This window comes from Vicia villosa, linkage group LG6 (assembly GCF_029867415.1).
Source record: "Vicia villosa cultivar HV-30 ecotype Madison, WI linkage group LG6, Vvil1.0, whole genome shotgun sequence".
Taxonomy (NCBI): domain Eukaryota; kingdom Viridiplantae; phylum Streptophyta; class Magnoliopsida; order Fabales; family Fabaceae; genus Vicia; species Vicia villosa.
This window is the reverse complement of record NC_081185.1, coordinates 127335076-127362284: the sequence shown is the minus strand read 5'-3', so window position 1 is coordinate 127362284 and position 27209 is coordinate 127335076. Positions and strand designations below refer to the sequence as shown.

Sequence of the window (27209 nt, the reverse complement as noted above, 5' to 3'; positions counted from 1 at the left end):
GGGTTTTATGCTTACAAGGAGATGGATTAAAGCCAATACAGACAAGTTTCAGGTGTTCATTAATATGAGGATCCCCATTAACATGAAGGAAGTACAACAAATTACTCGATGCCTTGCTGCCTTGTATCGCTTCATCTCTTGTGCAGGTGACAAAGATTTCCTTTTATTCGCTACCCTAAGGAAAAAGGGGAAGTTTGAATAGGCCTCCGAGTGTGATGAGGCTTTCGCCAAGGTTAAAGAGTTCCTCACGTCGCACCCGATCCTCATTCACCCAAAAGAGGACTCGCATTTTCTCCTTTACCTCTCGGTCACCGAGCAGGCAATAAGCTCAGTCCTCATTCAAGAGATAGACAAAGTAGAGAGACCCGTATATTTCGTAAGCAAAGTGTTCCTGGGCGCTGAGATATGCTACTAGAGGATTGAGAAACTAGCATTAGTCATTGTTACTGAGGCGAGAAAACTCACACCATACTTCGAGGGACACATCATCCTAGTAAAAACCCACTATCTCGTCCAACAAGTGATGAAGAAATCTGACATGGCAGGAAGAATGATATCTTGGTCAGTTGAGCTCTTGGAATACGAACTCTATCGTGGTCAGTAGAGCTCTTGGAGTATGACATCCATCTTGGTCAGTAGAGATCTCGAAATACGACATCTAATACATTTTGAAGGGAGCATCAAATCACAGGCCCTAGGCGATTTCGATGTCGAGCTTAGTTTTCCTGCCGATGAAAATCCCCTTAAGAATGGGTCTTATTCGTGGATGGAACCTCCAATCTCATCCATTCTTGCATATCATTAAGTCATCATCTCCCTCTAATTGGTTCAAAATGGGCAACGGGTAATAGATATATCCCGCCCATAGTGGGCATAAGTACAAACGAGTGCCCCAATAGCCGTACCAACAACCACAGGTTGAGATGAAGAAACTCTAAAAAAATTGGGAGAACATATAATTTTTTTTATAAAAATAATACTATGTCTCTCATAAGTCAAATCCTTTGAGAATATGACTTCTCATAGGCTCATACAATATTTTTCCATAAAAAGTTAGATAAGTTTCATTAACAGGTGCAATGATGTATATCACAATGTCAACAACATCTTTCCCAATATTAAACATGTAACTTTAAGTCAAAACACTTGGGGCAACACCAATCTCATCATCACAACTAACAAAATATTTCTTTTGAACGCTCAAAAAGTCATAAGTTAAATAGGAAATGCCAATAATTGGTTGAATGCCATAAGACTAAACATGTTGAACAATTTGATAAGGACAACATTCTCCATATTCCAGAGTAACAAGAGTTCTTACTTGGTATAAAAATCTAGTGGTGCAATAGGAGACTGCTTCTGATTACAGACTTAACATTTTAGCAAAACCAGATTCATTAATAACAAAAACATTGGGAAGACTAATATTAGGGACATGTTTTCCAACAAAAAAATGTGGACCCTGAGAGCACTATCATTCTTCTTTACACCAACTTAAAGTCTATCCTGAGAGACTTAACTTAAAGTCTCACAAGAGAGACTCGACCAAAGTTTGGCCTGGGAGACTTAACTTAAAAGTCTTGCACGAAGGTCTTGACCGGAATCTTGCCCAAGAAACTCAACGCCTCTCCCGAGGGACTTGGAGTCTCATTAGACAGGCTTAACGTGTAATCTCACCTGAAGAACTTAGAGTCTCATCTAACAATTTCATCTAAACACCTCGCCTGAAAGACTAAGTGTCTCATCAGACAAGCTCAACTTAATGTCTCATCAAAGGGACTTGACTAAAGTCTTTCCAGAGAGACTCAACTTGAAGTCTATCATGAGAGACCCAACTTAAAGTATCTCTAGAGGTACTCAACTTATAGTTTCACCTGAGAGACTCACGTTAAAGTCTTGCTAGAGTAAAATTAGAAGCTTGCCTAGGAATAAATTAACCATTATCTGGATTAAATCACCTCACCCTTTTCAAGTCATTGTGTTTAATGGACTATGTAAAGATATAATTTTATTGAGATCTCTTGAAAGAGCGAACTACCCTATGAAGCCAGAGGTTACCCGAATGGGCCACATGGTCATTTGAAATGATACACTGTGCCACATGGATTTGAGTAATTAGCCACCCGATTGGTCCCACCGTCCCCTCACCCAGTTACTGTGGACGGGGACATCAGACCATAATGACTAACTAAAGATAATTAGTCAAAGAGAGGAAACCACCTTTCCCATGATTTAAGGAGGAATAACTCGTTCTTCCCCCATGATCTAATAGCAGAAAGGAAGCAACTTCTTTTAACCCAGACCCATAGACCTCTATAAATACCTCAACAGATTGAGGAGGACAACTAATTATGTATACCAAATACCTTGAGAATACAAAGCTTTTCACTTCACATGTGTTTGCTCTCTCCATAGCCAAAAACATTGTCAAACATAGTTTCTCACCGTTGTGAACAAACTTTAACCCACAAAAAAAAATTAAGGTCTCTGACCACCCCTACCAACATAAGATTGTCAGGTATTTTATACTTTTTGACAAATACTAACAATATCTACTTTAATATATAAAAAGTAATTACCACCAAATTTCCTTAATTATCCTAATCAAAAACAATTTTGAGGAAGTTTTTCATACCCCTAAACGTAATTACACATCTAAACCTATTTAATTTCCTTTAACCCTAATTAATTAAAACCCATCTTCTTATTGGACACAGTGCAGTCATTCCAAGCATTTGAATTTTTATTGGAATATGTATTATATCACGCTTCAATAAAACTTGACTTTAGGAATTCCAAGCATTTCCAAATAAATAAGCAACAACATCAAATTTTCTATCCAAACATTCACACGTTAAAAAAACTCTCAAACCCTAAAACCAAAAACCCTCTCTTCTCTGTACTCTTATTCCACCGCATTTCTTTCTCTTTTGAAGGGAATTAGGTATTGTAAAAAGACAAGAGACCTTTGTAATTCATCTTCTATTCATTCATTCAAATCAGATTCTACCATTTATTTAACCAAATGGCTGATTTCATTTGGTTGCCTTTCGTTCCATCTTCTACCATCCTCTCCAAAACAATTTCCTTTCCATTGTCATCTGCAAAATGGTTCTCTTCCATCTTTCTTTTCGTATTGATGTTTTGATTGTTTGTTTGATCGATCTTCTTCTATATACGTTACATTTCCATGTTTTTAGGTTTTTAGTTTATTAATCGGTTTTTGAGATTTGACTATTTTTCATGAGTAATTTTGTATTATGTTAAATTGATAATTATTAGAAGGGACTTTATTAATTTGTATTCTTATGTTGTGACAGATTTGGAATACTGCATGACAAGAAAAGTTTCATAGTCTTGATTCTGCATTTTTAGAGGTGCAGATTGTTGTGTGCTCGTTTGGCCCAACTTTTTTAAGTCTTAAAAGTTACTTTAAAGTTAAAGTTAAAAATAAGAGCTTTTAAAATTAAGTTAAAGTTGTTTGGTTATGATTATTTTTTAAACTTTAGAGTTATTTTTAATTTTATTTTTAATGTGTATTGATTAATTGTTGTATTAACATTTTATAGTGTATAGTATAAGAAATTAATAGTATTATTATTGAAAATCATTATACACTAAAATAAGATATAATATACAAAACGAATAAAAAGTTGGACAAAACTAGTATTTACAAAAATGATGATGTAAACAGAAGGAGAAAAAATAAAATAAAACATAACTCTAGATGTTATGAACCGTAGAAAAAATTGAAAAATTGTCGTTTACTGCACTAGCGCAATTTTTTATAAAGAAAATGCTTTCGTTGGGATTCGAACCGCGGCCACATGTTTTAAGCTCTGAAAAAGTTGGTTTCAATGCCTTTTTTACAAGCTCCTTTTATTTAATTTTTTGCCTTAAAAAAAAGCTACTTTTTTTTCATAAGAGCTTTATAAAAAATGTGTTTGGCCCTCCATCTCCTTATAAGGAGAAGAAAAGTAGATAAAAAGTTGGGCCAAACACTACCGTGAATATCTTCAAAACGTTTGATACATTAAGCAATTGACATGGTGATTTTTTTAGCAGGTGTGTGTATTTTAATTAAACTATGTGATTTTTGTTGCTAATTTTTCACTTCAATATTTGTTTTATGTAATTAGCAAATGTTAATTGCATAAGAAAACTTAGATCCATAGGTTCCTCCAATGCTTTGTTCGTGATGAGTTGTTTTTTAATTTTCATACTTTGCATTTGAGTCTTTGTTTCTGTTGTCAAAATTGAAACTTTTTGTGCTTTCGAAATGGGTGTTTCGGTTTTAGATAAAATTTCTTTTACATATTCTTCTTCAATAGTAAGTGGTGGTGCTTTTGATTGTGGTTGTGTTTGTTGAGCTCTGCATTTTGCTTCTTTAGTTGCATATTCTTTTGACATTACACAGTTAATGTTAGCAGGAACCAAAGGTTCAAAGATATGACAGAGAAAGGATTTTGAGACAAATTTGAGTTTGAAGGCTGCTCAAATATTCCAAGATCCTCTGTGCAAATTGGTTTAACCTTTAAGTTTTATATTGTTACACTATTTAATTTTAGATGAATTTTATTTTGAGGAGTTTGATACTTAGTTATGATGTTTTTTTTCTTTATGCTTTTTATAAATTTATTGATCAAATCGACAAACAATTTAGATGTCAACGTATATAAAAGATAGTTGTTCTTAATTTTCGTATAAATATGTTGTGTAGTAGTTGGACTTTATTTCTTACGATAATTAGAAAAATGTAGAATTAATATTGAATTGAATGGAATTTGAATGAGATAAAATTGTTTATTTGTCTTCTATTTACTGTATTGAAAATATGAATTCATACATTCTTTTTTTTAAAATATAAAAAATTTATTATGTTTTATTTTAGTGCTCAAACAAGTTAGTTTTGATAGTGTCAAGTTATTTTTTTTTTTTGGTTTATCACCACCGGTTTAGTCCGGTTTGGGGGTCAGTTCTGGCATCAAGTGGTTCCAGCCCCCTCCCGATCGCAGTTGCGGGGGATCGAACCGTGGTTCTCCCTACCAAGTTCAGCGCCAATCACCACTGACCAACTAACGATTGGTGATAGTGTCAAGTTATTGAGAATGAAGTTAATAAGTTTTGCATAGATTGTTGAATTGGAAAATATGAAGATGGTGATGAAGGAAACAAAGAGGTTAGGTTAGAGATGGAGAATTAGATGGCTCATCATTAATGATTTCTTGAAAATACAATTATCAATTAATATTTTGCCACTATTATGATTAACGTCAATATTAAAAATAAATGCATATTTAATTATAATTATACTATTATCATGTTATACTATTTGAATGGTTAAGAATAAAATCGTCATTTGGAGGGTTATATTCAACCTTTAAAACCATTATAAACTATTAAATTAATTTCGCATACAAAATCCGTTGAAGTTGTAGTTTACAATTTTAATTATTTTGGAATTATTAATTATTATTTGGTTTAAATCTTGACTATTTTTTAGACTTATTATTTGTGTAGTTATAATTATTTTTTTATGTTTTTAAATGATTAAATTAAATACACTACAACACGCGTGGGCTTTAAAAGCGCTTTTTTTGGGTTTTAAAAGCGCTTAAAAGCGCTGTGAAAGCCAGCGCTGGCGTAGGTAACAAAAGCGCTTTTGAAAGCGCTCTGGTAGACCCCCCCTATAAGAGCGCTTTTCTGGAAAAAACGCTCTGGTAGACCCCCCCTATAAGAGCGCTTTCCTGGAAAAAGCGCTCTCGTAGGGTGGCCTATGAGAGCGCTTTTTCTGGAAAAGCGCTTTTGTAGGTGTCTATTATTTTTATAATTTTTTTATTATTTTTAAACCTGCACTTTTGGCAGCAATATTTCAGAACCTGTAATTTACTATTTTTTGGCAGTATTTTTTCATGAACCTATAATTTATCATTTCTAATCGATATAATCGATATCAATTATATACAAAAAAAGTATTATATTATATACCATTAATGTAAATCAAAATACATATATACATATTTCTAAACCAAAACAACTAAACCAATTCACATATTTCTAAACCAAAACAACTAAATGGGAAACAACTTCCGAGTTCTTATGCAACCAATGTACGCTTCCTGTATTATCTGGAGCTATGTTGTATTGATGCTTTAGTGGAGAACCAGTAGTCACCTGAGCTATGTTGTATTGTGTCACAGAATATGAATCAAGTAACTGTACCCCGAAGGATCCTGCCACAGAAGACTTCGGGGTACAATTACTTGATTCATATTCTGTGGAACATAATCGGCAGGGGCACATTGTGTTCTATCCTTTACCAGTCCATCCACTGTTTGAAGCTCAACCTACAATAGAAAAACGTGATTATTACTAACTACATATAGAAAATCTTGAATCATGTAAAAGTTGATGAAACAGATATAGCAGAAAAGAAAATTAAACCTGCAAACGCTGCTCTGTAGCTCTGGTTGTGCCTCTTAGCACACCCAGTTCATGTTTCAGCACGTGAATTGCTTCACTTACATGGAGCCCTTGTAGGTCTATCATTCTCGCATGCCCTCTACCATTAACTTGCATCTTTGGACCAACTGGATTCCTGAAAAATCATAGAGTTGTACAGTGCTGGAGAAGATTATAACTCCTACATCAACATCACACAAAATTCCAAGCTGCTTCGCCTTCTTCAACAAACTGTTTCTCCGCTTCGAAAACGTAACTTGCCTACTCATAGAATTATCAATCATCCTTATCACGATATTTCCTCTCCCCATTCAAATAAACCCTAACGAACCAGAAAAACACAGATCAAACGAATCAGAACTTCAATTTCATCACCAAAACCAAAAAGCACGAAAATCAAAAGTATAAACATGAAAAACGTAGATCCTGAAAAACTGTAATGAATATTGCAGTTTCATTGTTGCGGTTCAATACAGATATGAGAGAAGACGAATATGGAGGAAAATTGGATCAAGTTTCGGAGAGAGAAAGAAAATCTAGAGAGAGTGAGAGAGAGAGAAGCGCTTACTGGTTAAACCCTAACCTGAACAGAGAAGAGACGGTTGAAGGCTGGAGATGGAGTGAGGAAGGCGGCGGCGGAGTCGGTTGAAGGCTGGAGAGGGAGTGAGGACGGCGGCAGTGAGGGAGTCACGACGGAGAGGAGACGGTTGCTGGAGGGAGGGAGTTTGAAGACGGAGCAACGAAAGGAAGAAGAAGGTTCGCGTGTTTTGGATCTGAAACAAAACGCGTGTGTTTGTAAAATATAATTTTTTAAATGGGCTACCAGAGCGCTTTTCAAAAGCGCTTTAATAACACCCCCTACCAGAGCGCTTTTTAAAAGCGCTCTCATACCCCCCCTACCAGAGCGCTTTTTGAAAGCGCTCTCATACCCCCCCTACCAGAGCGCTTTTTTTGCATCATTTTCCCTTGTTTATTAATTTTGTTTTTAGCGAACCATACGAGAGCGCTTTTGCTAAAAGCGCTTTAGTAGCTGCGCTGCTACAGCTTAAATTTGGCGTAGTGATAATTATATGATACGTAAATACACATGTTTTTATAGCATAATAAATAGAAGTAACAAATGTCCCGATAGAGAATATCTCTTCTGGTTTTGAGATTTTGAATTTTAAGATTGTTTGATTGTAACCAATTGTAAGGTAATATAAAATACAAATGTTAAGCAGATTGATTGCAGATTTTATGCAAATTATAATTAATGTTATAATGATTCTTATATAGTATAATTAAGAATGGTAATTATGTAAAAAGAAATAAGAAATAATAGAAAATCACCTTAAAAAATATCATTACTATAGTTCAAATAAAAAAAATGTACTTGACACTTTTTTTTTTTTGCTATTGATGACTCTGTTTGTAAAAATATTAAAAAATAATTTAAAATTTTAATTTTATTATCAATTTTTTAACAAATATAATATTATTCAATTCATTAAATCTAATCAAATTATTAAACTAATATATTCTTTTTTTGGTATATAATATGATTTATTTTATAATATTTGTTAATAGAAATTGTCAAATTAAAATTATAAATAATTATAACAATTATAGGCGTCCGACGGGCCAAACCTGTTTATCCATCATATATTTGGTTTAATAGCAATTATCAAATCTATGTATATCCTGACAATTACTACAAGTTGATAAATTAAATTAATATTTGTATGACAATCAACATGAATTTTTTTCTTCTGATAATTCGTATAAATCAATATACATTTTTTAACCATAACTATATAATATTTATTTAATATTTAAATCGACTTTGAGCGACCCGTGCGAACGCACGGGTCTCGTTCGTACGGGTGTTCGCACGTGTCTCGTTCGCACGGGTCTCTTACTAGTATTATAAAAGTAAACATACTTCGTATATGATAATTATAATCAAATTATAGTTTATTTGTATGTTAAATGACTTATTATATATTTTTTTAAGTTTTTGAGATTTTAGAAATAATAAATAGATAAAAGAGTAAAGACTAAAGAGAAGGGTCTGGCCGTGTATATACATATCACATATGTACCGAAAGTTGCTTCTGAAGCTAAAAATGATACATAATGATTTTTTTTTTCAGAACATAATGATCCTTTGAAAAATGTCAATATTGACATTTTGAAGAGTCCCTGAAACATATGAGAGGCGGAGAGAAAATTTTCCTACTTGAATAGTCTACAAAGATCTTAAAGTTTTTTTCAGTTAAAAACATATTTTCCACTATTAAGCCTATATAGGTCTTACAACCATATTTCATAGACATTCAAGATAACTTAAAAATTTGACTTATTTAATTAAATAATTTTAAAAAAATGTAAACTTTTTTTAATAAACAAGTGAGACGAAACTTAAATAGGTGAGGTGGTAGGCCCACCTAAGCAGGCCAAACATGTTTACTGCTGTAAGAAAGATCAAGAGAAGGAGTCAAGGCTATTTCATGCATTGGATATCTGTGGCTTACCTCAACATTATTTACAACTGCAACAAAATAACGTTATTTCCTATCAATTACATACAATATTATATATTTTGCAATTAAATTAATGTTCAAAATCTGCCTAGCTAGCCGTCCTTAGCCGTTTGTTCGGAACCCCTCACACTGGTGTTGCATGTGTGTATATATATTCGCATTCGATCATTGTATTAAGAAACCATTAATTAAACTAACGAAGAGCAATATTAATTAGTACTTCATTCATCAAGCAATATGACTCTTTCACGTGCTCTTTTCCTCTTTGCTCTCATTGCTACTATCTTCTCAACCATAGCCGTGGCAACAGATTTTGTAGTTGGAGATGAAAAGGGTTGGACACTTGGAGTTGATTATCAAGCTTGGGCTGCAGACAAAGTCTTTCATCTCGGAGACACACTCAGTAAGCTCATTCCATTTCTGTTCTTTTCATGTCTCTAATATCGTCTACATACTTTTGCTTATAAAATGTTGAATTTGCAGCATTCAATTATGTTGCTGGTAAGGACAGTGTGGTGAGAGTAAATGGAAGTGATTTTCAGAGTTGCTCAGTTCCTTGGGCAGCACCAGTGTTGGGTAGTGGAAATGATAAAGTTGTATTGACAACATATGGAAGAAGATGGTACATTTCTGGTTTTGCTAACCACTGCAAAAATGGACAAAAGCTTGTCATAACTGTCTTGCCATCACAACAATTACCTTGGTCTCCAGTCCCTTCACCTTCACCCTCACCTTCGGATGCACCATGGTCCGCCACTGTTCCCCGCCGATCCCTGCTGTCAAAGAAGCTACTCAAAATGATTCACACAAATATAATAGTTGTTTGAGATTGGATGTTAATTCATCATATATGGCTTAGTGGGTCCTATAAAGAACTCAAATGTAAGTTGCATTGGAGATGCTCTTACTAGTAATTGGTCCCTTCATTATCATTATTATTTTTTTTGTTTACATTGGTGAATGTAATGTCATATAGACATAGTATTTTGTTTTATGTTTTGAAATTATAAAATTATAATTAGTCTTAATTTTAAAATTTGAATTTCAATGGTAAGTTTTGAATTTTAATTTTGAGTTTTGGTAATGAATTATTTCCTTTTTATTATTGAAGAGGGGAGATGTACATGTGAACAAAACTTGTCGATTCAACTCTCACTACCTCTACGCATGCATATTATTTTTTAGATGTGCGTTAGGGATGATGACACGTACTCTTAAATTTACAAAACATACATTAAAGGATTGACATGACAATACTGCACGCGTCGGAGGTCATGGCGTCTTAGTGTAAAATTAGATGCATGCGTCAATAACATTGGCGTCTCCATTTTGGTTTGAATTTTTTTTGAAACATACTTAGTTTGAAAATTAATGTGAAATGTTGTCTACTAGAGTATTTTTTTTAAAAAAAACTTGATTATTCAATTTTTTTTCTTCAAATACTACTCTAAAAAAAAATAGCAGACATAATAAATAATAAATAAGCACAAAACCAAAACTTCTGAAAAAAGGTATTTGGGAAAAAAAGGCGGTTGTACCTTCTGTTTTGAAAAGATGGGAAGGAAATCAAAGAAGAAAAAACAAAGCTACACGCGATAAAAAAAGAGTAAAAAATAAAACGTTATAAAAGTAGAGATGGCCGCATAAAAGGCTACGACTCAACAAAGATGAGAGTGCAAGGGAGAAGATAGTGGTGATGCTCATAGAGATTGTGGGTTGTTGAAGAAGGTGGGAAAATTTGAAGAGATGATGTTGACGATGGTTGAAGAAGAACGTGATTTTTTTTGAAGAAATGGTGTTGATGATGGTTGAAGAAGAATGTGATATTAGGAAGATCCTAAAGTCCCACATTGGTTGGAGATAGAGCATTGAAAGAATATATATAGAGGGACACTCCTCACCTTACCAACCAGTTTTGTAAGGATGAGTTAGGTCAAACTCTAATATGGTATCAGAGCCTATCGATCGGACCATGGGCCGCCCACCATTAATATCCACACACCAAGCCCAAAAAGAGTGTTGGGCGTGAGGGGGTGTATTAGGAAAATCCTAAAGTCCCACATTGGTTGGAGATAGAGCATTGAAAGAATATATATATAGAGGGACACTCCTCACCTTACCAACCATTTTTGTGAGGATGAGTTAGGTCAAAATCTAATATGTGATAAAATGATGAAGAGATAGCGTTAACGAAAAAATGGTAGTGATGGAAAATGGTGGTAATTTTTTGATACTTGATAGCAAGCTTTTTACCGTTTTAATTGACTTGATTTTAGTAAGTTTTAGTATCTTTTACGTTCCTTTAATTTCAATAAGTTGGATTTTACTTTGCATTCTAGGCACAATATGATCAACTTCGAGTATGGAAAGAAATGGACAAAAAATGCAAAATTTAAGCAGTCATGCCCCATGACGGGCAGACATTCATGCTCCATGACGCCCATCATGGATTTTGGATCCAAAATCCCACCTTTAGCACGTCATAATGGGCAGACAATCATGCACCATGAAGGAAAAACATTTATGCACCATGACGTCCGTCATGTATCCTGGATCCAAAATCCTATCTTCAGCACGTCATGACGGGCAGACAATCATGCACCACGACGTCTAGACTAGAATTTTCCGTGTTTCTGTTATGTTTTAGCCCTATTTTCTCGATGTTCTACACATAATTTCTTACATTTTCTACCATTTTCTAAGTGCGAAATTTGTTTATAAATAGCCTTGTAATGAGTTTTAAAAGACATCCAAGCATAGTTGCACTAAATTTACTTTAATTTTCAGCATAAAAATTTTGCATTGGAGTTTTTATGCAATTTTAGTTTTCTGCCAGTTTTAGAGTTATTTTTTCTGCAGCTATTTACATTTCTGCACTGTTGTAGTCTTGATCAAAGTCTCCCTTTAGAGCATATTTAATAACAAGTTCAGTTTCCATTATTTACGGTCTGAAACATGATGACTATTTTACAAGTTTACTTTATGGGAGTTGCTTATATATATATATATATATATATATATATATATATATATATATATATATATATATATATATATATATATATATATATAATTTTAACGAGAATTAAAAATGCTATTTTGTAATTTCAGTTTTTAAAATAAAAGAAGTTTGCTACGAAAGTAGAAACACCGAGATACCATTTATTTATCAACAGGGCGGAAATGGTATTTGACATAGAAATTCAAACGATAAGTTCTGACGACCATGCGAAAGCAGGTCATAATTAATCAAAAAGAGTACATAAGTTTTCATTTTGAATTCTCTGTTTTGAAAAGAGACTCGCTACGAAAGTAAGAGAGTCGAGATACAATTTATGTGCTTAACGGGCCAGAATGGTATCCAACCTTGTTATTCGAATTTTAGTTTAAAGATAGCAAAAGCATTTTTAAATTAATTGAGAAAATATTTTTAAACTTAATATTTACATTTCAAAGTCGATATTTTGCGGGTTTAAGGTCCAGTAACGCACTAACGAAAGTGAGCGTTACCACTAGTTTAGTATTTTCTAATTAAAGATAACAAAATTCTCGTTATAGTTAATTGTTGCAATCTATATATGAACAAAATTGGTAAATACGAATCTAGTTTCAGTCTCTTCTTTTATTGTTAAATTAAATCACTTTTTCCATTTTTTGTACAAACAACAAGTTTTAGCGTAGCCTTAGATAAATACAAGAACAATTGATAACGATACTTGTCATTTGGTCTCTGTGGATACGATCTTTTTTAGTACATTGATATAGTCATATAGTTGCAACCTATCAAGTTTTTGGCGCTGTTGTCGGGGACTAAATCTTTCAATATTGTAATTCTGTAATTTCACCGTATAGACTAAGGAAATTTTTTTTACTTAATTTATCCCACTTTCGGTTGTATGCAAAGAATCTAAAGCACCAAGAATCTAGCTAAGCTGATTGATGAAATCGAGCGTTACCTTTGTGTAAGACGCCAATTACAACAAATACAAAGAGAAATGGAAAAGAACGATCAACACCCACTTAAGGATTTCTCGGTGCCCTCTGATGATAAACCTTATTCAAGCATTATTTGCTCTACGATAGCGGTGAATAATTTTGAACTTAAACCCTCTCCGTTGCAAATAGTGCATGAGAACAAATTTTCTAGAAACTAACGAAGGATCTGAACTTGCACCTTTCTATTTTCGTGCAGTTTGTTGATATTCTCAAGAACAATGGCGTCAATCTCGATGCCAATGGACTACATTTATTCTCATTCTCCTCGATGGACATAATTAGAGCATGGCTACAATTCCACTGACTAATTTCATTACAACATGGAATGAGCTTAAGAACGTTCCTCGCTAGATATTTCCCATCGAGCAAGACATCGCAACTTAGGAACCAAATTACTTACTTTTGGCAGACAGACTGTGAATCGCTCTTCAAAGCATGGGGGCGATTTAAGGAGCTAATGAGAGCATGCCCACATCACGTATTAGAAAAGTGATTGATTATTCACACATTCTACAATGGTTTTTGCTACAACACGAGGATGGCCATAAATGCCGCTGCAGGAGAGGCAATCATGAATAAACCGTTCAATGACGCCTACGGTCTTATAGAAGACATGGCTCAAAACCGTTACCAGTGGGGGAGTGAACACACTCCCATTGAGAAAACTCAATAACTTCGACCACATGAACGCATACCATAGTTTAGTTATATTACCTATCTCAATAGGTAGTATGGAAGTCGGGAATTTACTCATTGATTTGGGTGCAAATGTAAACATATTACCACTATTAGTGGTACACAAAAGTTGAGCCAACTGTGGCAACACTGCAGATGATAGACAAAACTTGTAGAAAACCACTAGGAACTATTAAAGATTTACAAATCAAAATCGATAAGTTCTCATTTTCTGTAGATGTAACGGTGTTAGGCTGACGCAAAAATACCTCTCATTCAGGGATGGCTATTCATGAAGACCACAAAGAAAAGTTTAGTTAAAGTCAGAATAAAAGACAATGAGGTATGTGTTAAGGTAATAAATATACAATGAGCCATTTGCCGTGCAACATTTAGATTCTTGGACGAATTGAAGTCGTTGTACAAGAAATCAAATGGAAATTTTTCTAGAAAGAGTTTAATTGATATGTAAAACCAACTCAGTTGATAATTATGCAGAGACATCACATACAGTGACGCAGGTTTGAACCTGCTACACTCCACTTACTCCCCTTAAATGGATGAAATCTCAGCCACTAATTTATTTGATAACAAAAGTTTTAGTATAGGACTGTCCAAGAGATTTCCTAGATTTTTAAGATAATTTAAGTTCAATCTATTTAATAAAATAATATTTAAAAAAAAATTAAGTTAATTATTTTAATAAACAAAAGAAGGAGTCAAGCGTCATCATGGCTATTTCATGCATTGGATATCTGTGGCTTACCTCAACATTATTTACAAATACAACAATATAACGTTATTTCCTATCTAGTACATACAATATTATATTTGTAGTTAACTTAATATTCAAAATCCGCCCAGCTAGCCGTCCTTAGCCGTTTGTTGGCAACCCCCTCATAGTACTGGTGTTGCATTACATGTGTATATATATTCGCATTCGATCATTGTATTAAGACACAAAATTAAACACAGAAAGAGCAATATTAGTATTTCATTCATCAAGCAATATGGCTCTTTCACGTGCTCTTTTCCTCTTTACTCTCATTGCTGCTGTCTTCTCAACCATAGCCGTGGCAACAGATTATGTAGTTGGAGATGAAGAAGGTTGGACGCTTGGAGTTGATTATCAAGTTTGGGCTGCAGACAAGGTTTTTCATCTCGGAGACACACTCAGTAAGCTCATTTTATTTATCTTCTTTAATGTCTTCCACGTATTTTTGCTCATAAAATGTTGAATTTAACTTGCATTGCAGCATTCAAGTATGTTGCTGGTAAGGACAGTGTGGTGAGAGTAAATGGAAGTGATTTTCAGAGTTGCTCAGTTCCTTGGGCAGCACCAGTGTTGGGTAGTGGAAATGATAAAGTTGTATTGACAACATATGGAAGAAGATGGTACATTTCAGGTTTCGCCAACCACTGCAAAAATGGACAAAAGCTTGTCATAACTGTCTTGCCATCACAGCAATCACCTTGGTCTCCAGTACCCTCAGCTTTACCTTCACCTTCATCCTCACCTGTGCCTGCCCCTGAAGCTGCACCGCCTTCTAATGCACCATGGTCCGCTGTGCCTGCCCCTGAAGCTGCACCGCCTTCTAATGCACCATGGTCCGCCACGGTTCCTCGCAGATCCCTGCTGTCAAAGAAGCTATTCAAAATGATTCACACAAATCTGATTGCTGTTTGAGTTTAGATGGTGATTGATTATGTGTGATGTTTCAAAGAGGGGTTACTTTTTTCCTAGTCACTAATAATGAACCCTTTTCTTATTATTAATTATTTAGTTAGTTTAATTTGCTAGTGATGATGATTCTAAATTTATCACAAAATCATATTAAATTACTTGTTATTAAAGAAAACTGTGTACTGGTTACTTTATAAAAATAAAGGAGAATCTTATTATTTATATTCAATCATACATTCGATTTATTTAGATTGCCATAGTATCGATTTACTTGCATGACATCCTCAAGTCTACAAAATCTCATTTTCAACCTCCTCAGTGTCAACTCTCAACTCATCAACCAAAAGATCTACTGCCGTAGCCCAAAAAATTAGAGTATATGATCCAATTGTCAGCCATTGGTAGGCATATGAAGTAGACAGAACACGTCGGCCATGGTAGGGTCGTCTAACCAATAAGTAGATGAAGAGATGTAGTCTTTGACTGTCATCTCTCATTAAACGCTGACATCAGTCTGTGGTATGTGCAATGTTTTTCAAATCATATGTTGTCAATATATTTTAAAACTAAACCACATCAGACTGCTCCAATGAAGATGTCTTCCAACCATGGCTAACACACGTGTCACATTACTGCAAAAAGAAGTTGTGTATGTGATCAATACATATGTTACGTTTTATTATATAATTGATACATCAAAACTTAATTAAATATTTACATCCTCTTCATGTGCGGATTCGAGAAATCATACTTACGCGGGAGCTTGAGTCAGGATAGGAGCCTTCGAGAAATCCTACTTGCGGGGGAGCTTGAGTCATGATAGGAGCCTAAGTCGTTTCTTGATCTTGAGCTTGAACTTGAGGCTTAGCTTAAGGCTAAGAACGATAACATGGTCTAGTTTGAGGATGAGTCTGAGAACTGATCCGATTTTGTAGTGAAAGCGACAATATATTAGCCTATGCATGATACGACTGCCTTAGATCATATTGAGATGCACGAGCCAGAGACCTATGTCTTGGGTCATACAATGAGACGTGAGAATTCTCTATGCGAACATTGACATACTGAGCAATTTTATACCGCATACATTCTTGTATATCTCTATACAAAAAGGTACTCTCTAATTCTTAGAGTAGTATCATCAAGTACTTCGCCTTAAAATCAGTGTTGACTTTTCTCTTATATTTTTACATCCTTATCTATTTTATTCATTACAATTGTTTGTTATTTATAAAACATTTACACTAAAGTTAACTTACTCAACTTTTTGAGTTGGATAAATAAGAATTCACCTTGATAAAAAATACTACCATTCAAAATCATCAACTTCAAAAAAGAATTTCATTCTAGCTTCCATAGGTCAAACCTTTTCACCAGTAATCGATGGAGGAGTATCTCACCGAAACAAGAAAGAATCACATTTCAGTGTGGTCAAATGCATCATGGGATATCTCATCGAAACAAAACAAATGGGTCTATGGTACTCCAAGGGAGCAAACTATGACTTAGTTGGGTATACAAATTCTAATTTTGTTGGGTGCAGATTGGACAGGAAAAGTACCATAAGTACGTGCCACCTACTTGGGAACTCGCTTGTCTCATGACATTGCAAGAAACAAGAAAGTGTCGCACTATCAACAACCGAGGAAGAAAATGTTACGACCAGATTACGTTGTTAATCTTGGAGTTGTCCTGATAAAATGCGATAACTCTAACGTTATAAACCTCACAAAAAACCCGACTCTTCACTCTCGGGCCAAACACATTGATGTTAGAAGCCACTTTACTACGAATCATGTTGAAAAGGGGAATGCATACTTGAATTTATGACCTCGTCTAATCAACATGCAAATATTTTTACAAACCTCTTCCTAAAAAAAGCTTCTTTTTCATAATAGTTGAACTAGGAATTTTAAACAAATCATGCATGAATTAGTATGCTTATGTGCCTCTTCTATTTTTCCTCTTCTCTTTATTAACTTGATAATTTGTTATCTATATGTGTTTTGACTATTTTTAGTCTTTTTGATATATGACAAATGGAGAGAATTATACTCTCAGAAGGAGTAGAGTATACTCTGTACTCATCTGAGGGGAGTTTAACCAATCAAATTATATATCTTATTTTGTTACCACTCCCTGAGAGATGTGTTGTCATCATCAAAAAGGGGGAGAATGTGAATCTATGTGCTTGCAGGTATGAAGTTAATGATTCTGCAAAAGAACCTTTTTAAAGTTTTAATTTGATGATGACAACACCAATGATAACTGATGTCGATGGTAATGACTTTCCAACTCTTTAATGATGGTGACCAAACTTGGATACACCTCAAGCCTCATCTAGTAGGAGACTCAAGATTCCATCGAAGTGCTTGTATGATCTATGTATCTTGCAAAGGATCTCGAAAGACTCAAAGTTATGAAAGAGAGGAAGTGTGAAAGCTTGATGGTCATGTCTGTATGAGTGATCTGATTATTTGTGTAAGTAGGAGAGTAACTCCTAAGACACTAAGGCGACTCACACACAAACACACACACACACTTAAAACCTATTTTTAACCATTAAAGATCTTAAAAATAATTTCAAGTCTAAGCCATGTGATTAGAAAACTGTCTAATTCCTTTTAAAATCATCTTTGAACTACCTAATCAATAGGGACCTTAAGCCAATCAATTAAAAAGTTTTTTTTGAACAACCCAATTGATTGAGACCTTAAGACAATCGATCAGAAGAAGCCTAATCGATTGTACAATCGATAATGACAGACAAAGCGATAAAAATTTAAGATTGTTACCTTAAGGAACCCATAACTTCTTAAATGTGAGGAGATCGAATCATGAAAAATCTGAGAAAGATGTCAGAGTAAAAAAGGAAAAGATGAAGAGGAAAAAGAACGAAGAAACAATGGTTCAAGAACAACAATGGAGGTAAATAAGAGTAAATGGTTTGTAAATGAAAAAAACCAAAAGAAAAATATGTTTCCCCGTTTGGAATATATATAAGTAATTGGGGACCCTATGATCTGCAAACAAAAGTCAAAGAAGCACCAAAGCATGATCGACAACCCATATTAGACCTCGATCTTGTAACGAAACTCGAGTATTCTAATGACTACAACCCTATCATAGAAGCCTATGGCCACATGGAGTGTTCATATTGCGAAACATTTTAGTTAGAAGACAATCCTTTAATGCGCCTGTTCTCGAGGCCACATACTCCCACATAGGGATGACAACGGGTCAGGTCGGGTGCGAGTTTCGCACTACCCAAACCCGCACTCGAAATCAGTACCCGAACCCAAACCCAAACCCAAATGCAGTTCGGGTGGAAAAATAACACCCACGCCCACACCCGTTGGGTTCGGGTTTTTTCACCCAAAGCCGAACCCGCAGCAAAATAAATAAAATACATTTTTTTCTACAACTTTCCACAATATTATATATATATATATATATATATATATATATATATATATATATATATATATATATATATATATATATATATATATATATATATATATATATATATATATATATATATATGAGTAATGCTATTTAGTACGAAGGAATTTGGAGAAGAAATGCAAGAATGAACACATGCCACTATATTATAGGGAAACTTTTAATTTAATTTCCTTTTTAATAGAAATCATGGGGTGGTGGTGATAATGAATGGTTGAGATTTATTCTTGCCTTTCTTGTTTTTATGTTTTCTTAACAATTAGCATTTTCCTATATATATATATATATATATATATATATATATATATATATATATATATATATATATATATATATATATATATATATATATATATATATATATATATATATATATATATATATATATATATATATATATATATAAGCGGGTGTGATTTCGGGTTTCGGGTGCGGGTTTTACACTACCCAAACCCGCACCCAAAATATCGGGTGACACCCGAACCCAAACCCAGTTAATTCGGGTTTTCACCCGTTGACTCGGGTTCGGGTGCGGGTGGGCCCCGCAGGTTTGGGCCTGCTTGCCATCCCTACTCCCACACAACATGTTTCAACGCTGTCCCTCAATATTGAGAGTCTGCGCAGAAACTGTAAGGCGATATAAAAGGATGTTTGAGATTGGTCTCATTATTTCAATCACGATCCTAGATCCATAATAGGCATCAATAACTTCAGGGGAAATTGTTTCGCGACGACCAAACGATCCAACAAGATCAACCCAATACTAGGGGTCCAAACCAACACACGATCATTCAAGATTGATGAATAGAGGGACTCTGACCATAAGGATGTGCACCTGAGTCGGGCCATTTACCCATCTCAAGCAATTAAATTCAATTCAACGGTATCTCGCATTCCACATTGAGGTTAGTGTCAGTTTTTCCATCACAATCCTAGCTCCATACCAGCCATCATGGACTTGAGGTGCAATTATTCGTACCTGACAAAATGGCCCAACAAGACCGACCCAATACACGAGGCCTAATCCAACACACTCGCATTCAAGATTGATGAACAAATGGGCTCTCGCCAGACGAATGTACACCCGAACAAGACAACTTACCTATCTCAAGCCGTTGGATACAATCCAACGGTCTCCCACACTCCACATTGAGCCAAGCAAGAGCGGTTTCATTTGTCCATCGTATATATATATATATAAACCCATCTATACAACACTACAAGTACACTGAAAAATTACAATTATTTGATTTCATTGACTTGAATGTTAGAGTACTAATTTTACAAGTACACCCCTACTCCATCGTACCGAAAATATAAACTATTGTATCAAATATTTTTGCATCAATATGTTATTAATCTTTTATTCTATACAAAATATTTAGAATTGTTTCCCAAAATGCCATTGCTGTGAAATGATTCTCCCTAAATACCACAATTTGAAAATTAATTCTCAGAATGCCACACTTTTGGACCATGTCTCCAATTCAAATGGAGACATGGTGGGACCCACGCTGACTGCAAAGCATGTCGCCATCTCATTGGGAGACATGGAGCATGTCGCCATCTCAATTGGAGACATGCTATTATTTTTTGTTTTTTTTTTTTGTTTTTGTGAATTAATATATTTTTGTTATATATATATATATTATATAAATTCAATAAATAATCTAATTGATTTAAAATTAATTTTAATTAATTATAAATAATAAAAAATTAATTAATTTTTTTAAAACATAATTTATACTAAATAATATTAATACAACTCAATATGAATAATAAATAAATCGATAGTAATTTAAAAATAAATATTATTAAATATAATATTAATACAACAACATATTTAAAGTAGTCAATAATGTCTAATTAGTTAGAAGAGCCTGCTGCATTTGGCCGATGTAAATATTTTTTTCGCATATGTAATCCTTGACAGATTCCACATCGTCTTTTTACTTTCTCAACGGTGTCCATTTCAGTCCTAATGCGAGTGCTGTTCGGACGACCTTTTTTGTTTTATCGCATTCTTTCATTGTGTAAAAGAATATCCCCTTGATATTGAGTCCATCGACCTTTTACTTATTATTCATATTAAGTTGTATTAATATTATTATTATGTTTAAAAAAAATAATTTATATTTTTATTAATTAAAAATAATTACAACTAGTATAAATTATGTTTTAAAAAAAATTAATTAATTTTTTTATTATTTAAAATTAATTTTAAATCAATTAAATTATTTATTGAATATATATATATATATATATATATATATATATATATATATATATATATATATATATATATATATATATATATATAACAAAAATATATTAATTCACAAAAACGAAAAAAAAGATTAAAATAATAACATGTCTCCAATTGAGAAAGCGACATGCTCCATGTCTCCTAATGAGATGACGACATGCTTTGCAGTAAGTGTGGGTTCCACCATGTCTCCATTTGGTTTGGAGATATGGTCCAAAAGTGTGGCATTCTGAGAATTAATTTTAGATTGTGACATTTGAGGAGAATCATTTCGCAGATGTTGCATTTTAGGAAAAAATTCAAATATTTACTATCCACGATCTAAAGGAGTTCATAAGTACGATTTGACTTGATCAACCCAACAAATATAAATGTTTGGGTAAAAAAAGAAGGCATTGATACAACCATAGAGAAGTAGGCAGGCCGTGAGAAAAAATCAACTCCTATTTTTATTGGTTAAAATTAATTTTCTATTTTTCTTTGGCAAGTTCCAAATGGCATATATTGAAAACTCACCATTCCAAAACAAAGTACAAGCATATTTCATTTTAAAAAAAATTTAAATTATAATTTCCATTTCCATTCTATTCGATAGGACCTAGCACTTCCAACTGTCCACTTTTCATGATTAATTTAAAATATTTATCTGTGTAAATAAACAAATCGATAAAAAAAAATCAACAATGCCATATCCATCATTGTAAAAAGCCGACCCAATCCGGTATCCTATATATAATCGATAAAATCAATGTCCAAATCTATATATAGCCCAACTCAAAACACAATCTAACACATCATTAATCATCTAAGCAATAACATTTGCATAACATTCAAGTTCTTATTATTAGCTTAAATCATCTTTTTAGAACAAATCAAATGGCTCTTCATCATGTTGCACTCATTGCAATTTCCATGGTTTTGCTTTCTTCTGTTGCCATAGCAACGGATCACATTGTAGGTGATGACAAGGGTTGGACTGTTGACTTTAATTATACTCAATGGGCTCAAGACAAAGTTTTTCGTGTCGGTGACAACCTTGGTATAAAAAATGCTAAGAATTGTTATTTAGTTTTGATTTTGAAGTATATAAACTTGTCAAATATTAACTTATACTTTTCTATTATATCTTATTGTAGTGTTCAATTATGACAATACAAAGCACAACATCTTCAAAGTGAATGGTACACTCTTTCAAAACTGCACTTTTCCACCAGAGAATGAAGCAATTTCCACTGGAAAAGATGTTATTCAATTGAAAACTGAAGGAAGAAAATGGTACATTTGTGGGAAGGCTGATCATTGTGTTGCCCGTCAAATGAAGCTTGTCATCACTGTTCTTGCAGACGGCGCGCCTGCTCCTTCCCCTCCTCCATCCTCCGATGCTCATTCTACTGTGTCATTTGTGTTTGGGATCGTCATGGCTGCTATAGTGGCCATGGCTACCATTTTTGCTTAAGAGATAGTGTTATTTCTTGATATTTGTTATGTTGTTGAAATAAGAGTTTGCATTGGCAACATGAAAAGACTTTGTTATCATTGTTCGAAAAAATTCAATAAATTATATGATGATTAATTTATGAGTTTACTTTGATTTCAATATTGATTATTGTACTAAAAATCTTCTTGCTGGTATAATCAAGAAGCTTGTGTTCAATTAGTTAAGAATAAAAAAAGTATAGAAAGTGAAAGATTCACATTTAGAGAAAATGTTTGGTTAATGCATATGTGAGTGATTAAGTGATACATTGACTATGAATATAATAATTGTTGGAATAAAATTGGTTTGTATTATATATTTAAAATTTTGATGATAATAAAGTGTTTAAAGAACAAGTGGGTATATTAATGTTTGTTCAAGTGTGCAAGACCATAAACTAAAACCTGTGATAGAAACTATGCTCTAGTAGTGAAAATTGAACATTAAAGAGAAGTTGAAAGAGCTAAAATTTGAAGGATCAGAACTTGAAGATCAGATTTTGAAGAGGCCAACTTCTAAAGACAAGAGTCTAAAGAAAGTCAACCTCTGAAGATCTAGATTCTGAAGAGGTCAACTTGGGAAGATCAAAATCTGAAGAAAAAAAATCAACCTCTAAAGATCCAGACTCTGAAGACTCAAACTCTGAAGTCAGTCAAAGCGTTAGGACCAAGAAACTCTGATAGGTCACTATCAGACTCAAAGGACAATTTGTCTTCTTCCGATCATGTGAAGATCCAAGTTCAGAGACAGTAGATATGGACACTACTACAAATAACGCTTGTAACGTCGAACGCGAAATGTATTTAACCTCGGATATTCAAGCGAGGTAACGAAGGACGTCATGAAAAGCTAGCACCTAACACCTCGGTGTTTTAAACACCGAGATTAAAGTGTTAAAATGTCATGTGTTTGATCCCAGAGAACTGCATATTTTTATTTCCTAAATTTTGTTGCTCGCGTCATAAACCTTTCGTTTTTATTTAAAATTCGAGGTAATAAGCTATTCTTTTACCCTAGTTTTATGTGATAACCGAGGGGTTTAATCTCATTTTTTGATGTATTTGTACCAATTTCACCGGCGTGTATTTATTTTTTGCCTGGTCATTTTCACTGGCCTCTATCATATCATTATAAATCTATTAACCTGCATGTATCATTTTTTACACATAAACTATAAAATATGTAACACAATTAGAATATATCATATCATTTTAAATAAAATATACAAATTTACATGTTATCATCATCATCATCATGACAGAATACACACATTTGACATTTACATATTTGCACATAAAAAATGACAAAACCTCTGTTCATATACAAATTAAAATTACAGCAACCAAGAAAAAACTATTGTTGTTGTAGAGATTCATACCAAGATAAGAATACACTGGTCCAACGTGATCGAATGTCATCGATTTCTTCTTTCGAGTATGGTGTTGGTTGCTAAGTTCTTATAATTAGGACAAAACTTAAAGTATGATAAGTTATAAGCAACAACATTAATTTATAAGTACATATGTGTGTATATATGATTTAAGCTAATACCTTATTCTTTCATCCATTCATTTGTAATGCATCCGAAGACAATATGGAGCATCAATCTCATAACATAGTATCCACAATAATAGCTATCGGGTTGTTTTCGCCACTACAAATAATTTTGATTTATTTATGTCACTTTAATACACACAAATAATATAATGTCAAAAACCACAAGTAATATACTTACTTTTGATTTAATATAGCGTGGCTTTTGACCAATAAAATTTCTTTTGTGCGCATTAAATTCCTCCATCGCTCTACACCTTTCGGTTAAAATTAAACATGAATAAAAAATATTCAATTCTAAAGTTAAATATGAGTATTGAAAATAATATCACTTACCCATTCAAAGCGTTAATCACAATTTCAGGCAGTCCAGAGTGCAACGAGCATAACACAACTATAGTATATTTCTTCAGACATATGACTAGTAGTTGTCAATGTCGACTGTATAAACATTCAGAATCATTAATAATATGGATAAAATTGATTTATAAATGAAAACACAAATTAATATATACTTACTCGCGATAAAATAGGACCAAATAACAATCTTTGGTGTTCCGTTTCTCCAACAACTTGTCTTGCAAGTAATTTTTTATTTCGTGTCCTGAAGAATCGTGAGTAAGAGCAATCTTTGCAGCATCCAATATACAATACTTGTTTAGAAGCTTCCTTTTAGCACAAAACTCATGGATGTGCCTGCAAGGGCAAATCTTTATGTTAACGTACAAGAAAGTATGAATATAAATAGAAATCAACGTAAAAATTATACTTATGAGCACCACAATTGTAACACGGAATTGTGTAGCCACTCATTCCCTTTAAAAAATTCATGTACAAAGACCTTAGAAAGTATGAATATCTTCTCTGGATCATGGCTTAAAGGAATACCCAAGATTGGGTCTTCATTAATACTCGCCATCATCTTCTATAGTGTCCGAATGCTATTTTGATTTGGTGGTGAGAGTTCAACACTGCCCTGGTTGACAGAAAAACTATGTGTCGCGCTTGTACCACCCGTAACTTTCTCAACCACAATATCTCAAATTTCCATCTGATTTGAATCTGTGTGGCTGAATATACCCAACGAACTCAATTTCTGCATCATAAAAACAACATAAATACAATCCAATATTGAAATACGCGGACAATGATAACAACAACATTCAGCCTATACCTCAAGAACATCACGAGTACACTTCTCGAACATCTTCTCCTTATTCATTCTCTCTCGCTCCTCTTGCTTCTTCTGGACACTCTCCCGTACTGTTTTCAACAACTTCTCCTTCTCCTCCTCCGAGAACTTTTCCTGCAGCATTTGCAACAACTTCTCCATCTCCTCCTCCAAGAACTTCTCCTGCACCGTCTGCAACAACCCCCTCTCTCTCTCTCTCTCTCTCTCTCTCTCTCCTCCAAGTACCTCTCCCTCTCCATCTTCTCCTCCTTCCATTTCTCATTTTCTTTCCCCAACTCAACAACAACAATCTCTTCAACCTTTCTCTTACTAATTTTCTCTCTAGATGATTGAGAGTGTCCAAAATTTACTAGATTGATATAACTAAAATAAATATTATTGAAAAAAGTGTCTACTTACAATCCTTTGAGCCACTTCGTGTCCAGCATCTGATGTGTACTCGTCGTCTTTTCTTTGGCGTGCCCTCTTCCATTTCTCATGTCGTGATGGTGGAGATGGAGTGCGATCAAGATTTATAGAATCTCCTAGCTCTTCCTCCATTTGTTTTCTTCTTTCTTCAATAATTTTTTTTCCAAGTCTTTGATATCCTCCACAGGAGAATGATAAGTGCCAAAATGTCGATATTTTGAGTATATATTTGTGGCACTTATCGATTCTATTCTTATGATTTTTGTAATAAAATCCTAAATTTTGTGTAAAGATGTGCATACTTGTGTTTTTGATTCATTTTTATTATAATTAATAGTTTTCCATTCATTTTATAGGTATTCATGCATTTTTGGAGCATTGAGTAATAAAGACCAAAGGCTAAGCTTCAAGAATGCAAATTCTACCAATTCATCAAAGAATAAGGCTCAAAATAAGGATGATAAAAATCATCATTTTGGTTTCCATTCATTCATTATTGGATAGAGCATTGAATAAGCTTTCCAACGCTTCGAACCGGGCGCAATTCGGAGTTACGGTTCTCAACTTATGGCAAAAACAAGATTTCACTTTTGCTGTCAGTCCGCTGAGCGGAGGGGGTCCGCTGAGCGAAGCTCCAGCGGAGCAAATCAGAGTCTGGATGCAATTTTGAGTCCGCTGAGCGGAGGGGGTCCGCTAAGCGGACCTGCTAAGACAGCAGCTCGTTAAAAGGGGCAAAAATCACATTTTTAGGTAATGGTTTGGGTATTTTTTAGTCCCAACACCATCAACTTCATTCTTAGGGTAGATTAGCTTAGAAAACAACTTCGGAGGTTGCATAAGGATGATCGGGGGTGGATTGAGCGTCGAACGGAGCTGACAAACCGGGAGATCTTCGGTTCATTTCTCTTCTTCTTTGTGTATTTCTCTTTGGTTGGGTTTGTTTGTATATTTACTTGAATCTTATGTATATTTACCGATTATAATATTATATTTAACTTGCTTTACAAATCTGTGTTGATATTATTCTGGATTTTTGCTCTATGTTGGGGATTTGGGGTGCTTTAGAGATAAACTTCTTGAATCCTTATCTAGGATGATAATCTGTTGGTTCTGAACTCTAGAGATAGATTTAGAGCTAGCATTCACTGTTTGTATCTGTTCTTAATGCTTTCGTGTTTGAGCGGGGCGCGAGAGATCGCCGACGCGAGAACACGGGTGTTCTCGCGACTTCGCGTTAGAGATAACCTTAGTTGTGAGATGATCTCGTTTGTGCTCCAGAGATGGACGCTTATGTGAGAGATACGTGATGACATAGATGAGTATCGTAGGTTGAGTATAACAGATTGGTAAGTGTATGTTTGTGAAGAGTGAATATATTTACATTCCTGATAAGTTATTTCTCTTCTAAGAATGTGTTTATTCTTTTCCTGTCTATATCTTTGTTTACTTTTTGCTCATTCAATCCCAAGCTCGAAACCGTAGAAACTATTGAATGGCATCTCTCC

General features: G+C 34.0%; 4 protein-coding genes and 1 non-coding gene across 5 annotated transcripts; 3 read left to right on the top strand and 2 right to left on the bottom strand.

Moving 5' to 3' along the window:
- The first annotated feature begins 9209 nt into the window (after nt 1-9209).
- On the top strand, nt 9210-9814 carry LOC131614623 (blue copper protein 1a-like). Its single transcript, XM_058886185.1, has 2 exons — nt 9210-9390; nt 9471-9814. Exons 1-2 carry the CDS (start codon nt 9225-9227, stop codon nt 9812-9814), a joined length of 510 nt encoding a protein of 169 aa, XP_058742168.1. The 5' UTR covers nt 9210-9224.
- Nucleotides 9815-13360: 3546 nt separating this feature from the next.
- LOC131615383 (small nucleolar RNA R71) lies at nt 13361-13466 on the bottom strand. Its single transcript, XR_009287800.1, has one exon. It is a non-coding gene; the product is annotated as a small nucleolar RNA R71 (small nucleolar RNA).
- Nucleotides 13467-14668: 1202 nt separating this feature from the next.
- LOC131612318 (blue copper protein 1a-like) lies at nt 14669-15345 on the top strand. The gene is made up of 2 exons (XM_058884118.1): nt 14669-14834; nt 14915-15345. The coding sequence occupies exons 1-2, from the start codon at nt 14669-14671 to the stop codon at nt 15343-15345; spliced, it is 597 nt and encodes a 198-aa protein (XP_058740101.1).
- A 6604-nt stretch (nt 15346-21949) lies between these two features.
- On the top strand, nt 21950-22529 carry LOC131612317 (blue copper protein 1a). Its single transcript, XM_058884117.1, has 2 exons — nt 21950-22112; nt 22210-22529. The coding sequence occupies exons 1-2, from the start codon at nt 21950-21952 to the stop codon at nt 22527-22529; spliced, it is 483 nt and encodes a 160-aa protein (XP_058740100.1).
- Nucleotides 22530-25143: 2614 nt separating this feature from the next.
- Nucleotides 25144-25551, bottom strand: LOC131614622 (uncharacterized). The gene is made up of 2 exons (XM_058886184.1): nt 25279-25551; nt 25144-25200 (listed from the first exon to the last, which is right to left on the bottom strand). The coding sequence occupies exons 1-2, from the start codon at nt 25549-25551 to the stop codon at nt 25144-25146; spliced, it is 330 nt and encodes a 109-aa protein (XP_058742167.1).
- Nucleotides 25552-27209: the final 1658 nt, after the last annotated feature.